At 44.6% G+C, this 15,589-nt stretch overlaps 1 protein-coding gene across 3 annotated transcripts in view; it reads right to left on the reverse strand.

The window, feature by feature from the left end:
* LOC149307711 (segment polarity protein dishevelled homolog DVL-1-like) overlaps positions 1 to 15,589 on the reverse strand; it is a 64,780-nt gene that overhangs the window by 21,844 nt on the left and 27,347 nt on the right. For all 3 annotated transcript variants that reach the window (XM_089534296.1, XM_089534295.1, XM_089534297.1), the window contains exons 5-7: positions 9,721 to 9,859; positions 4,646 to 4,739; positions 3,258 to 3,327 (exon numbers count right to left, since the gene is read on the reverse strand). In XM_089534296.1, coding sequence (XP_089390422.1) covers positions 3,258 to 3,327; positions 4,646 to 4,739; positions 9,721 to 9,859 — 303 coding nt within the window. The remainder of the gene's footprint in view (positions 1 to 3,257; positions 3,328 to 4,645; positions 4,740 to 9,720; positions 9,860 to 15,589) is intronic.

Consider the following 15,589-nt stretch of genomic DNA (forward strand, 5'->3'; position numbering starts at 1 on the left):
TCAGAGTGTGGGCATGCTCATACAGGGTGAACTCACACTGATTAAATAATGCAGTTTGACACTACTTTAACTACCACGACTCAATGATATGAAATTCTGGGAATTGTAGTTTGTGGTACCAGAGTTCTCTGACAGAGAAAGCTAAAGGTCTCACAAACCAATTGATGCCGTGGCTCACTTTTTCCTGATCCCATTTGCCCTGTGGTAGGTGTGGGCCGCAATGGTCTCCCCAATCCATCCATGGTTATCTGCATCTACTCCTCTTGATCTTATTGGAGAGGTGGGGTAGAAATAAATTATTATTATTACTATTATTATTATTATTATTATTATTATTTTCCCAGATGGGCTTGCCCTTGTATATGGATGTCCACCAGGCAAGAATGTCCACCAGGCAAGGGAAAAGTGCACTGATTGAAGGACCATGATCATGCGCTTCATAAGACAGCACCCTGGTGCAACAGTAGAAGCCACGGCAGAAGCGTAGCATGGAAATACACCCAAAGGACGTAGTCTATTGCAGAAATCATCAATCCCCAAAGATATGACAAGATGGAGATGTTCAAAGAATCATTGTTCCTAACCCTGGCCATGGACCTTTCAATGGCCCAGATCCTGTCTGGAGGGAAAGAGAGAGAGACCATCCCTGACATGGTGCTGGTAACACCCTGATATGGTGGATCATCTGTGATAGGGTGAGAAGACTCTTCTTGAGTGTGAAGTCAAAGTGTTTCATGGCTGGCATCCATGGGTTTTTTTGGGCTATGTGGCCATGTTCTAGAAGAATTTGCTTCTGACATTTCACAGCATCTGTGGCTGGCATCTTCAGTTAATCTACACAGATTAACATGGAAATGAACAGGTTGATAACCACTGCTATATTGGGGCAATAGAGCCTTCTCAGTCGCCTTTTCAGAGGTGCAGAAGCTGTTACTCCATATTCTTTCTAGTGCCCAAGAAAAATGGCAAATGGAAAGCCATCCTGAACCTCAGAGGGATGAACCACTTCATCAGGAAGATATATTTTGTATCCCTTCCTTAGGATGTCCATTACCCAGCGATCTGTGGTGGATGTCTCCCATAGAAACTCCCAGTCTGCCCCTTCTGGGGAATGGCATCAGGACAGCTGGCCATTCCGTTGCTCTCTCCCATTGCCATTGGGTTTAGGGTGGCCAGCTGCTGGGGAAGAGTGGTGCTTGGGATGGAAGCCAGATTTGCCCCATTATGCCCTGAAACCCCTGGTCCCTGGACTGAAAGGTGGAACTGAAAGCAAGGGTGAAATGAAGTCTGGGAGGACAAAAGGAAGAGTGACCCTGTCTATTATGCCTCTTGCCTTTCCTCTTCCTACCAGGGACTAGTGCCTTTTTCTCATCCTTCTTCTCTACTAGGATAGTGTTAGAATCTAGTAATTCTATCAGAAATATATATATGTATATGGTGGGGATATTGGGTATTAGTATGATTTGCAAATGCTGAGATAAGTTTAGATGATCTGAGGCAGCTGCTGTCTTCAGCGGCTTGGAAAGGAGAGAGGTGAAGACTGGTAGAAGAAGATAAGGGGGGCAAAGGGGGAGATCAGTCTGTGGGAAAGAAGTGAAGAATATAGTTTGCATGCTTTGCTAGGAGCGGGACAGTGGATGATGGGGTTTTAATATACTGATTTTTACTGGGTTTGCCAGTCTCAGCTTAAACGCTGAAATGGAGAATTGCTGACTTTGGATCTATGTAATGACTGGGCCGCCAGTCATTTGGGAATTCCTCTCAAACCACAAAGGGTTAATCTGGGGGGAGGTACATGCTAATGAGACCTTACATCACATGCTAATGAGCAGCTACATCATAGCTGACGTAAGGCCCAACTGGCCAATCAGAGAGTAGAACCGCGAGTTTCAAGAACATTCCATGCGAAACCTTTAAAAGGCCCTTGGGGACCATGTGGTCCTTTGTCTCCCTTTTCCATCTTTTGGGGAGCCATGTGTTCTTTGGTCTCCATCTTTGCCTTTGTTTTGGGAACCAGCTGTGAGCCTGTGGAGGGCAGGCTTAAAGGATGCAAGTTGAGCTAGGCGCGGAGGGCCACCTCCTTGCATCCGAAACTCAACAAGGACTGCAAATCCCATCACTGTGTGAGTAGCTTAGGAAATGTGTTAGCCAGTGCGTTTAGGCTTTTGTTATGTTATCTGATAGCTTGTCTGAAATGAACATCTTGTAACTATGCATTCTGTACCTGCAAGGCAAGGAGACCTTGCATGAGTGATATCTTTTTACTCTATTCTGTCTATTTAGAATAAATACCTTTCTTTACAAGTATCTGCTGTCTCTGCTCCTGTACATGGGCCTTGGCTCAGTTACCGATTGCTTAAGTTAGCAAGGAAGGAAACTAGGAGTCCTTAGCAAGTCCCAGTGTGTGCTAAGGGAGAGTTCATTGGAGATTCACTGGCTGGTGGCAGCGTGACTAGAGGATCTCAAGGGGTCTCATTCAGCTCAACAGGGAGTGGGAATGGAGACCTAGGAGACTCTAAAGGGAATCAAAAGGGATCCCCTGGGCCAAGGGCCAAGAACAGGGTGGCTGTGTGGCTGCTTGGACCCCAGGGATCATCACAATCTATCAATAAAGTTCTGTTCCTTTCAACAAGTCTGACTGATTGATTGTCCTGGGTCTAAATTACTCAATCTGACAGATAGGTTCCAATCACTCCCTAAAGGACTTGATCTCCAGGAAAGGCATGGATTCCAAATTCTGTTTAGAGTGTATGTCCATGTTTCAACAATTAGGCCTAATGCCCAACTGATGCTGCCTTAGCCCTGGCCTTGAACTGGATTTAGTGGAGACATTTCAGTTTTTTAGAAGGGGAGAAAACCCAGCACAAAAGCTAAGAAATCATCAAATGAAGGTGTCATGGGAAAGGGAGTATTAACCATAGGGAACTACAGGGCCAGACTGGGATCCCAGGGTGGCCCGATTCAACACCAAAGCCTGAGGTTCCCCACCTCTGAATATACTGTGCTTGAGTGCCTGCCTGCCTGCCTGCCTGCCTGCCTGCCTGCCTCCTTCCTTCCTTCCTTCCTTCCTCTTTTCCTAGCCACTGTTCAAATCTCAAGTGTCCTCCCCTTCCAAAAACCAGTGTACTGGTTATCTCCCATCCCACACATAACAGCTTCCCCCTCTAAAAACCTTTCCACTTCCCATGCCCCCTCCAATGTTCAGAATGGTCATAAACATGCCATGACACAACAGCTACTCAGCCAGTGGAGCTTACCCATGTTGAGGGTGACAGTGATGATGTTTAGGGACATGGTAGAGTCTGTGATACTGCTGAAGGAGGATGACTGCAAAACACAAATAGAAAAGGAGAGGCCTTTAAGACTCCACAGGTGCAATGGTTCAGGACACCACTGTTGGAAGAGTCAAACTGTCAACCTTGTTGAAAGAAAAAAAGAGATGGGCTACAGCACATTTTTGGCAATTTCACTGAGAAGCCCGTAATATTCAGTTGATAGCCTACACATACTTGTAGCCCTGCAGAGGTTGTTGGACTTCACCTCCCATCAGCCTTAGGTAGCATAGCCAATGGTGTAGATGATGGGAGCTGGAGCACAACAATATCTGGTGGAACAACATGTTCTATATTGCCTGTCTATGGTCCAATCCACACTGCAGAAATAACCCAGTCTGAGACCGCTTTAACTGCCCTGGTTCAATGTTATGGAATTTTGGGAACTGTAGTTTTGTGAGACATTTAGCCTTCTGTGAAAGAGAGTTTTGGTGCCACAATAAACCACAATTTCCAGGTTTCCTACTACTGAGCCAAGGCAGTTAAAGTGGTGTCAAACTGGATTATCTCTGCAGTGTGGATTGAATATGTAGATATTATCCTGACCTATGGTTGGAAAAAAACTATCAATTTCAGCTTCTTCTTTTTGAAGTTTAAAGTTCCATTCCATTTTAGCATCAGTTTGCATTTTCAAACACACACAGAAAAAACCACAATATTCCATGTCTGGGGGCATGTTTCTTCTAATACAGGAATCATATCGTTTAGGAAAAAAGAGGAATATAAATCAAACTGAATAAAATTTTGTTGCCTAACCTGTTATATATATTGCAATCAATTTACCCAAATGCCTTTTTGCACTTTATTTTCAACGATACACACATTTTGAGGACCACACTCCCCTAATACACATTTTTCTCTACATTATTTTAAAATAGCTGCATCACAAAATGTTGGGCAGTACACATATAGGAAGGAAACTGCAATCTCATTTGGGTATGGGTTCAGGTAGGTTCGTAACAGGTTAGCTTGCATAAAATTGGCCTGTTACAGACTGCCAAAATAAAGCTGCTTCGTGTCTGTTTGGAGGTATGCTATTTAAATGATGCATGGGTCCTAAGAGTCTGGAGGTCGCGCCAAAGCCACACTCCATTCCTAAGCACTGGAGTGCAGCTTTGGTGCAGCTTCCGGAGTCTTAGGATGCATGCATCATTTAAACAGCATACCTCCAAAGAGACCCAAAGCAGCTTTATTTTGGCAGTCTGTAACAGGCCATTGTGAACAGAAGGAATGTGCCCTCCCTTCTTTAGCATTATATAGGACCACCAACGATTCTAAAATAAGATCTCAAATTCAGCACTACAGAGGCTCACCCTGTCAATCTGTCGCATCTTCTGTTTTCTCCTCCGCCGTTTGTGCTTCCGGATGAGACGGGAGGAAGTGCTTTGTTCCGTGGAGCTGCTCAGCCTGTAAAGGAAAGCAACAATTTTTATCAGAACTGTCGTGCCTATTGCCATTCAAAACCATGAAGCAGCCTCTTCTGGGGATGAAAGAGGGGTGTTAGAATACATAAGCACCTGGCCTTCGGTTGTTTCAAACAGAATCCAAGCAAACTTATTACCTCCTCCTTCCAGGGCCAGCTCTACCACAAGGCTATCTGAGCTTCTTGCTTTAGGCAGCAAATGCCAAGTGACAGCAAAAATGAGCATGCACTTTGCTGTCTTTAAACTCAGTTCCCCACCCTCCATGATATTCAACTGGTCAAGCTAGACATTAATACAACTAGTGCGCAAGGAGAAAGAGAACTATTACAACTAATGATGCAAAGAAACAGAAGACAACAATAAAAAAGGTAGAACGTGAGACCTCTTCCACAAGATCTGGGAACTCAAAGGGAAGTTCAAATCAAGGGCCGGGTTGCTCTATGAAAGAAAGAAGAACATACTACAAGATCATGAAGAAATAAAAAGACGCTGGATGCAATATACAGAAAAGTTATACAAAAGAGATGAAAAAGTGAATGACACTATATGCACATGAATTCAAATTCTAAAAAGCAAGATGGAAGCTTCAATAAGACAAAGAAGACTAGGGATGGGAAGAGCAGCTATGAAAGAACTAGGCAAGATTCTAAAGAGTCAACTCAAGAGCAGTTAACAACAACAATATTCCAGCATGGGATTTCCTTTGAAATACATGTTACAATAATCAGATTTGGAAATAAAGCCTTCTAGTGAGCCACGACCAACCCACAAAACAAAGTATGCTTCATGTAACACATGTAGGCATGGGAATACCATGTGTTCTAGCAAACAAGCATCCCCTCACCACATTTGGAAGCATTGCTTAAGGGGCTAAACAAATCTAGTTCGATCTCTGGAGTAAAAATGTCCTAGTCACATAGAATCATAGATTTCATAGAATCATGGGCCCTCTAGTCCAGACTGTCCAGCTAAGGCATCTGCAGCAGGTACCTGTCTAGCATCTTTTTAATAATAATAATAATAATAATAATAATAATAATAATAATAATAATTTTATCCTGCCCCTCTGTGCATCACAACTGGGGCGGCTTACAAGATTAAAACACACATTCCCAAATCCCACAATTCCACGCCCCCTAAAATACGATTAAACAGCTTACAGTTTAAAACGTAACTTAAAATAATAGACAAAACAGATACACAATGGAAAGTCGAGAGAAGGAGGCCCTGCTCCCACATCTCTAGGCAATTGATTCCATTGCCAAGCCAGTCTTACTGTCAAGATGTTCAACCAAATTACCTTTCTGTGACAAATGCTGATTGGGATATTCTGGGAATCTGAGTCTGAAAAGTAACATTCCCACGCTTTGTAACTAAGCAGTTCCTGTTATTCCTCTCCTCTTCCATAAATGTATTGAATTCCCTTTGAAAGACATCTAAGCAAACAGCCATTACTACAACTTGTGGCAGTGAGTTCCACAGACTAATCATGCCCTGCTCTAACTATCTACTGAATCCCTAGCTAATGATGCATTCAATGACTCTCCCTTCCTCCACCATCACTGCATTCTATTATTATGAAAGAAGAAAGAGGATACTTTTCCCCAGAGGAAGCCTTCTCTGATCTGAGTAGCCTAAAACCAGAAGGAAGGAAGGCTGCTTATGACTTCTCGGTGGCACTCTGTGCATGCCTGATGTTGTCTGTGTGCGTGTGTGTGTGTAAATGAAGATCGCTCCCCCTTTTTGCAACACCGCAGCAGCAGTTCCAAACCAACTGTTCCTTATAACTATTTGCCTCTGCCTTTAAATCTGCTCTAACATATAGGAGCCCTATCCTAGTGTTTTCTTGGCAAGATTCCTTCCCAGAGTGTTTCCATTGCCTTCCTCTGGGTGTGAGTTTCTCTCAAGGTCACCCAGTGTGGATTGCTACAGCTGAGCAGGGATTCGAACCCTGGTCTGCCACAGTCCTTGTTCAACACTTACACCATTACACCACACTGGTCCTCCCTGTGTAATATATGCACTCACAATGAAATCAATCTCTCTCTCTCAAGAAACAAAAACATGAGTACTCACATACAAGCGGCGCATGGAATGGTGTCTTTTCTTTGCACACTTTGAAAGTTCCCAGTTGGGCTCTGCCTTCCTTCCACAAGAACTCCTTATCCTGATTTCCAAATACAAGTCCTGGCTTTGGGTACCACTTTCTGCAGGGCCAGACAACTGCTTTGTTATTTTGCTTCTTCTCTCGCTTGCTGTTTGCTGTTTGTGCAGAAACCCAGCCCCTTCCATTTCTCCATCTACCATCTCCCCCCCCCCCACTAGCAAGCCCCCTGCCGATGGAATGTCTCATCCGCTTATGAACATCATCTTTGTAATATTAAACAACATACCTTGGCACATTCCTCTCCGTTGCTCTGGCCAGCTGCCCCGCCAGCCAGTCACTCCTTGTGCCAAGAGAGCCTGACCCAGATCAGAAGGAAGCTGGGGGCAGCCCCTGCCGCCTCTAAGGGGCTTGCATTTGATTCATTTTCTCTAGTGGGAGGGATAAGATCAGGCACAGGGGGGAGGCAGTAGTCTTATTAAGACATTCACCAGGATTTAGTGGGCCCCCATGTTCTGACTCTAGTAAACCACTCTGGCTGCTTCTAATCCAACTTGAATACATATCTTGCTGCTATGGACATATTTCACTTACTGGTATTTCCCCCAAAAATGTAGAGGGGAAAAGAAAAGGAATGGGAGGAACAGAGATGTTCAGTTCTTTATGGAAGGCAAGAGAGGATGGGAAATATGAGTCAGTTTGAGTTTTAAGATCTTCAGGAGAATCTCCATCCTATCACCACCACGTTCACATTTGGTGAGGACACAGAAGAGAGCCTTCTTGGTGGCTGCATCCAGGCCATGGACCTCCCTCCCACGGAAAGTCTGCTTAGCCCCCTCCTTGCTCTTTTTCCACTGACCGGCAAAGGGCCTTTCTACTTAGGCACACCTTTGGTGCTTAAATTATGGGGCAGAGGGATGTTTTGAATGTGGAATGCTGTGCTGTCATCTTTTTATCTTTTCAATTAAGTTTTAAATGTATTTTAAACTGTTTTTTAATCATGCATTTGATACCAAATGGCTTGGGTCCAAACTATCTCAGGGACCGCCTCCTCCCATATAATCCTCCCTGCACACTCCGGTCCTCTGGGAGGAATTTGTTGCAGCCTCAAAGATCTAGGCTTTCGGCTACCTCCCAGAGGGCGTTTTCTGTTGTCGCCCCCAGATTGTGGAACAACCTGCCGGACGAGATCCGTCAATTGACATCTTTAGACAGCTTTAAAAAGGCTGTCAAGATGGATCTCTTCCAGCAGGCCTTTCCTGGATAGATAATCCCACCCTCAAGAACCCTCTTCTCATGAGAGTCCCTAAGGTCCTCTCTGGAAATTTGAGTGGATTGCTGCCACAGTTTGCTGTTTTGTTTTTGTCTGTTTTGTAATGGTGTGTATGTGTTATGTTGTTTAATTTGTTGGTTTTAATTATAAGTGATTTAATAACTTTTTAAGGGGGGGAGAGGGAAGTTTTTGTATATATTGTATTGTATTTTATTATTGTTAGCCGCCCCGATTGACCTCAAAGGGGCGGGATATAAATAAAAAATTTATTATTTATATATTATTATTATATTTTGAGACCCACACTGGAAAAAAAGCACAGTCTGCACTGACGGAGTGAACAATGGATTGAAGATGCCAGCCACAGATGCCAGCGAAACGTCAGGGATAAACTCTTCTAGAACATGGCCACATAGCCCAAAAACCCCACAAAAAACTATGGATGCCGGCCATGAAAGCCTTTGACTTCACAATGGATTGAATGAATGTTTGACTGATTGAATGAATGAATGAATGAATGAATGAGAGTTGGGGAGGGAAGATGAACGTTGAGTAGAGGTGGTTTTTATGTGGTCCATGCACAGACAGTTCTTTCTGAACAGGTAGTAAACTGTAGCAGATCTGGGGCTAATTTTCTGCTCCTTGGACAGCCCCCCCAGAGATTGCATGGAAAATCTCCCCCCAAAAAGCAGTCCACTTTTGGTTTTAAAAAGCTGGGTTTAACCTCAATGCCACTGCCGATGGGCTGAGTCCAACAATTTTGGCCCCTTGGTCCTTATCTAGGACAACTTTCCTGAACATAATGGGTTCTTTAAATCAGCTCTTCTTAATCTAGCTGATGTGGGAACCAGCATTTAAACATTTCCAGTCTTTCAAGGACTGGTACAATCTTTGTACCCACTGGCTGCAATTATTCCTTTCTTTGCTGGAAACTCTCTAGGAACCAGCAGCTGATGGGCCATGGACTGGTACCAGTCCCTGGATCACCACTTGTCTGTCAGTCATGGATTTATCCCTATTGCAGAGGTTACCAAATTGCAGCCAATTGGAAACCCATTACTTCCTGCCACTGCTGGGACCCACATATGGACTCCATAATAAAAATAGGAAGTGGCAAGAAAGCTTTCCATAGTTTCCTACAATGTCTCCCTATTTCGTAAAACAAGACCAAAGGGGTTGTGCTTTGTTCTGAAGAAGAATCATAATTCCTGGAGGCACCAGGGGTCCAATTCTCCTTTCTATAACATGAATAATTATTTGAGGGGGTTCCTAGGTGCTTCAGGGGCTGCAAAATTAGTTGTTGACTTGTATGCATTCTCTTAGGCTATGCACTGCTCATCCCTGCAAAAGCCTTTGCAAAAACAATAGCTCCCAGACGTGCTGACCTGCAAACACCATCATCCCCAACTCTTCCACTGGTTGTGTTGGCTGAGAATAACAAGAACTATGAATTAACGCCTCGGGAAAGTGCTGGATTGGATAAGGCAAGCCTTCATTTGCAGACCCAAGCCCACACTTTACAAATGGTCCACACTCACACCCACAGCCAAGCTCCACCTTATGAATTGCCCAGCAGTTTCCCCATACCTGCTTGTGTTTTCATCATCATCGGAGTCTACAAAGCTGCTGGACTCCAGCTCGCTGCTCATCACCGTAGAGGAGCTGTCAAAGCCAGGCGGATGCTCTCGGTGTCTATCAAGCTTTGAATGTCCATTGATGCGGGAGACTGCAGGGAGAAAGGGAAAACTTGAGGATTAAATGGAGTGATAGCCCAGAGGCTGCAAACTGGACAACTGGGAGCCAAACTGGTTTTGTGGTTTTATTGCAGGACTCTGGCCAGAGAGAGACTGCCCTGAAGCCAACTTGATGATCTTGGACTGATACTATTTCTCAGCCTAAAATACCTTATAGGGCTGTGGTGGTTAAACTATAATGTGCCAAGAGAGACAGGATGCCAGCATACTGGTAGAGTGCCTAGACCTTGGTGAGGGAAACACACTTAGGCTTAAATCCCACTGTTACTCCTGACTAGAGTAGACCCACTGAATCAATGGTTTTTACCTATGTGATGACTCACCACTCACCAAGTGAATGAATGGGTCATCTCTAGTTGGAAATAATAAAAAAGATGCCAGCTGTATTGTGGCAACAGAAGACGCTTGGAGTGTAAGGTGGCGCAATGTCCTCTTTTAGCCACCCCTTCCAATCTACAGCCTATATTCAGTGTGGTTCCTGCTTGTCCCACACTGTCCTCTAGCATCACAAACGGCAACGCAGAAAGAAGAAATTGGCTTCCTCTTGTTGCTGTCAAATGAGGTGGATCTTCTGGAAGAGAAGTAGCTATGTCAAAGGGGCTGGCTGACAGACCATACAAAGGGATGGAGTGGAGGTTCTCCCAAAGCTTTCCTCTGACTATTTACTGGCTAAGCTCCTAAACTGAGAGGCAGTGTGGTATACTGGATAGAGCAATCCTCCTAACCTCATGCTGCTCAGATGTTTTAGATCAATTCATGCAAGCTTCACGAAAGGTCAACTATGCTGGGAATTGTGGTCAATACATCTGGTGGGCACCAGATTTGGGAAATATAGAGTTGAAAGAGACTGCAAAGGCCATCCAGTCCAACTCCTACCATGCAGGAAAGCACCCTCGACAGATGGCCATCCAGCCTCTATTTAAAAACCTCCAAGGAAGGAGACTCCACCACTCTCCATGGGAGTGTGTTCCACTGTCAAACAGCTCTTACTCTCAGGAAGTTCTTCCTAATGTTTAAATGGAATCTGTTTTCCTGTAGCTTGCATCTACTATTCCGTGTCCCAGTCTCTGGAGCTGGAGAAAACAAACTTGCTCCCTCCCCAATATGACATCCCTTCAAATATTTAAACAGGGCTATTATATCACCTCTTAACCTTCTCTTCTCCGGGCTAAACATTCCCACCTTCCTAAGCCTCTCCTCATAAGGCTTGGTTTCCAGACCCTTCCCCATTTCTTCCTCTGGTCACGCTCCAGCTTCTCAACATCCTATTTGAACTGTGATGCCCAGAACTGGATAAGGTATTCCAGGTGAGGCCTGACCAAAGCAAAACAGAGTAGTACTATCACTTCCTTTGATCTAGACACTATGGCCTGATACAGAAGGACATAAAGCGCTGTCCTGGGGCTGAAATTAGGGCTGGGGAGCCCGGAGTGTCCACACGCACCACAGTCTCCCGGCGCCATTTTTGGTGCACATGTATTTAGACGGCACACATGATATAACTTGTGCGCCACCTCTGAACAGCGTGACGTATGAGGGACAGAGCAGCATTGCTCCAGGGCATTAATGGCACCTTGGCAGCGGTGCACAAAGGAGCGCACAAAGGACCTTTTTGAAGTACATCGTTGCCACTGTCTATTTCTATGCACTGATGATTATAGTAGTTCTCCTTGTCTCTGTGGATGAGTTGCTGAACAGCTGCATATATGAGGATAATGTACATCAATCCAGTTGAGTGCCCCATTCCTCCACAGCCCCCCCCAAACCCACCCCGCAACCAGGAGCCCTTCACTCCAGGATTGCCACTTCAGTACCATCCAAGGCTTTATAGCCTATCCTTTCTCCCCAAATGGGATTCAGTAATATTGAACAAAAAACACAATTAAAATACACAACAAAATCAAAGATGAAAACAAGGTGAAATTACAGATACAATCTAAAATACTTTTTAAAAAATCCTAATGCAAATGATACCCAGTACATACAGAGATAGAATTCAAAGATATAGCCGTGTTAGAATCAGTATGTAGAGAGACCTTGCTGTCAACTTCTTTCTTGCAGTTAGTCTCAAAGGTTCTACAAGATCTCTCTACACACAGATAGGTTTGCCATAGGGTTGCCATAAGTCGGAAATGACTTGAATGCACAACCACAACAATGTCAACAACAACAAACCCACAGAGATACACAGGAGGCGGAGCTTCTGGGTAGCACTTGATTGGTTCCAGCGGCCTCAAAAGATGACGCCTCCAGGCTCTGCAGGGCTTCCTGGTGCTGCCAGCTATCCCCGCGTTCTCCCCCCGACTGCAGCCGTCCACGACCCAAACATGCCAGCAGGGAAGAGGCGGCCATTTTGCGTAAGCCACCCTCGCCAGGCTGAGGCAAAGGCAAACGGTCAAAGCTCTGGCAGGCAGTGGGCCAGGTGACACCCTCTCACTTCATGGCCATGTGAGTTTTCAAAAGAGAAAAGGAAGATACCCACACAGGAGTCTGACAAGATGCAATTGGAGGGACAAGGAAAGAAGAAGAAAAGAAACCACGATGCAAAAAATTCATCTCTCTGGATGTGGCGCTGAGCAAAGCCCCATGCCTGAATGCTTGGGAATTGTGTAAAGTAGACGGAGAGGATGGTAGGCAGCTTCCTCCACGGCAGAATCCTATGAAGTTGTTTTCCTTGAGGGACAAAGTCTACAATGAAGCATTGGACCTTGCAAAATAAAATAAAACAAAGCTGCAGAAAATAAAACAGGAATAATTGGCATGCTGTTTGTGGTAACCACCTCTCCCTCGTCCCAAACATGCACAGATCTATTCTGCTAACATTTTGCACCCAGTTCATGAAGATAGCATTAAGAAAGAAAGAAAAATCACTTTTTATTTCAAAATAGTATTTAAGAACCCCTAAATCCTTTTAAAGACTTAAAGAGGGGGGAGAAGTGGGATCCTTGAATGTACAGGATAAACCCTCTTCACCCATAAGCCATTTCAAATTTACATGATTACTTTTGGCCACAGTAGTAGCTTATAGGGATGGGAAGGGATCAAGGAAAGCAGTGGAGAGAATTTAGTTAAATGTGCATATTCTCACCATTAATTGCAGGATAAAAGAGCCCAGACTAATGCTTAGATGTGCCTTAAAATCAGCCATTGCCCACCCTGCTATAGCAGCTGCTGAAGATGGCAGCTGTGCTCTAATGGTAGGGCTGGTTTAGTAAGAGCTAAAGCAGATAATCTCTCTCAACCAATAGAGTTCTGCTGCATAACCACACAGACAGCAATGAGTGAGATGGACCAGATTCCATACGTTCATAAGGTGGTGAGATAGCCCCTCTTTAAAAAGGTGTGGGGATTTCTGCTTTTGCTATTCCCACATAACAGACTGGCCCATTTCACTGTTTTATAACAGCTTTCCAATTTGGGGGGCATGCCAAATGCTAAATTAGGGCTCTTCACACTGTTTTCTTCCCATTTTTCAGAGGAAGAAACTGAGGCTGGTAACCAGATAGTGGGCTCCCACTGGCAGAGAAATGATTTGAAACTTTGGTCTTTGGAAGGGGCTGGTCACTTTAGTCCTTTTCACATACGTGCGAACCATGTCAGTAGGCTTCAAGTGTGCTTTTGTGTGCATGGTAATGAAGGCCATGTATATTTGGTAGCACACACCAGCATGTGTGGCCACTATTAGCAGTGCTGCTCCGTCTTTGAATATCCATCCAGCCCATACTTTGAAGTCCTCTGCATACAAATGTAATCTCCTCTTCATGATGCATGGTTTAGGTCAGCCCTGCCATTAAGAAATGCTAGGCAACTACTTCAGGTGGCAGCTGCTGATGGGGCAGGAAAGGCCATCTCTGGACTTTGTTACTAGTCCCTTGTCTATTCTCCTCTCTCAGGGAGCAGATCTCTCTGTGTGCCACACAGTCTTCCTTACACTAGCTTTCCTTACACTAGCCTCCTGGCCTCAAGGATAATACAAAGATATTATTTCATTGCCAATAATTCAGCTGGGATGTGGAGCATCTTGTCCTGCAAGAGTAAGTGGTAGACCTCTTCGGAGGTCCTCAAACGGAGGTTGAATGGCCATCTCTGAGGAGTGCTGCAGTTGTATTCCTGCATGGAAGGGTCTGGACTTGTGATCCCTTCCAAATTATGAGTCTATGATTCTCAGCAAAAAGCAGCACAATGTTTGAGCTGCCCATGTTGTATCTCTTTAACAGGAAACTGTTTTCAAATGTAATTTATAAGTGTATGCCAATGAACAAAAGCAGACGTTTAAAAAAAAACCTAAAGATTTGTGTGAACTGTTTTGTTTTGTTTTTAAAATCTGAACAGAATGGCTTAATCCACAGCCCCAATTCAAGCTAAATCGCTTGGCTTTAAGTAAATATCACTCTGTAAGCTTCTGTGGGATTAGGCAGGGTTAAATCTGAGGATTTTAGCTCTCAAAGATCTTGCATATTTGCAGAACAACAAAGAATGAGCATATTCCTAACTGAACAACTCCCGAGAAGTCCCCAAGGTTTCTCAATCCACCCAAAGAGCATCTTCTAGCCACACATCCCAAATTTCCCCAGTACTACATCTGTAATTCACACAGACACAGAAGCAGTGGCCTGTGCAGGGGATGGGGACTTACCCCATACCCTCCTGGTCAAGCATATCTGCTCCTCAAAGCTGCAGTCCAACTTCGATCTTCCTGGATTTGGGGAGGGGGGTTGTCCTGTTGAACCAGATGCCCGGCCAGGCTCATTCTGCTCCTTAAACTACCCATGCCAGCATCAGCGGGTTTGCCTCTGGCACACCCACCCTGGGGCTAAGCCAATGAGAGAGGAGCTATGCAAATATTATTCAAGTGGCCATGTCCCCTATGCTTTCCTGGTTTGCTGCTAGAGAAAACATTGAATAGCTACCTTTAGCCTGGCATGGTCACAGGCCAGCAGAGAACTAAACACCCCTGGCTTTCTTTTCTGGACTGTAAACAGTTCCCCTTCTTTGCTCACTCGCGCCCTGCCCTCTCCCCAGATTTTGTATAAGCAACAGAATAGTTCCTTTCACAAGTAGAGAAACAATTAATAATAAGATCGAGGCGGCTTACAACAGTAAAATCCATACAGTACAATAAAATAAATCCTACTATCCTCTCCCTCCTTAAAACCAACCAACAAAACAATTATTGTTGACACTCGACATCTGTAGGAATAAAAGCAACAACTGTCCAACCGAGCCAATAATACACACTTATCTCTTAATGACCTTCCTAATTAGAACCTTCTTTTCTTTTCTCATCCTTGGGAAACAGAAGGGAGGTGGAAGTGACTTTAAAAACCTAGCTGTTAAGGCAGTGGTGGCGAACTTATGGCACGTGTGCCAGGGGTGGCACTTGGAGCCCTCTCTGTAGGCACATGCACCATTGTCCCAACACAGAGTTCACTAGAGTTTGTCACTAGAATGCCAGAGGGACACGGCACTTTGCAATAAATAAGTGGGTTTTGGATTGTAGTTTGGGCATCCGGTCTCTAAAAGGTTCACCATCACTGTGTTAAGGGGTCCTGGGAACAGAATTCCTATGGTCCTAATTCACTGTCATACTGCGGTTTTCCTTTTAATGGGGCCTGATCAACTTTCCCAACCATCACAATGATCTGTTGTTTTCAAAGGGAGGAAGGAGGCAGACCCTCTTATCCCTATTGACTGTGACAATG

This window comes from Sceloporus occidentalis, unplaced genomic scaffold (assembly GCF_023333645.1).
Source record: "Sceloporus occidentalis isolate IW3139 unplaced genomic scaffold, rSceOcc1.0.p SCAF_8, whole genome shotgun sequence".
In the NCBI taxonomy this organism is placed as follows: domain Eukaryota; kingdom Metazoa; phylum Chordata; class Lepidosauria; order Squamata; family Phrynosomatidae; genus Sceloporus; species Sceloporus occidentalis.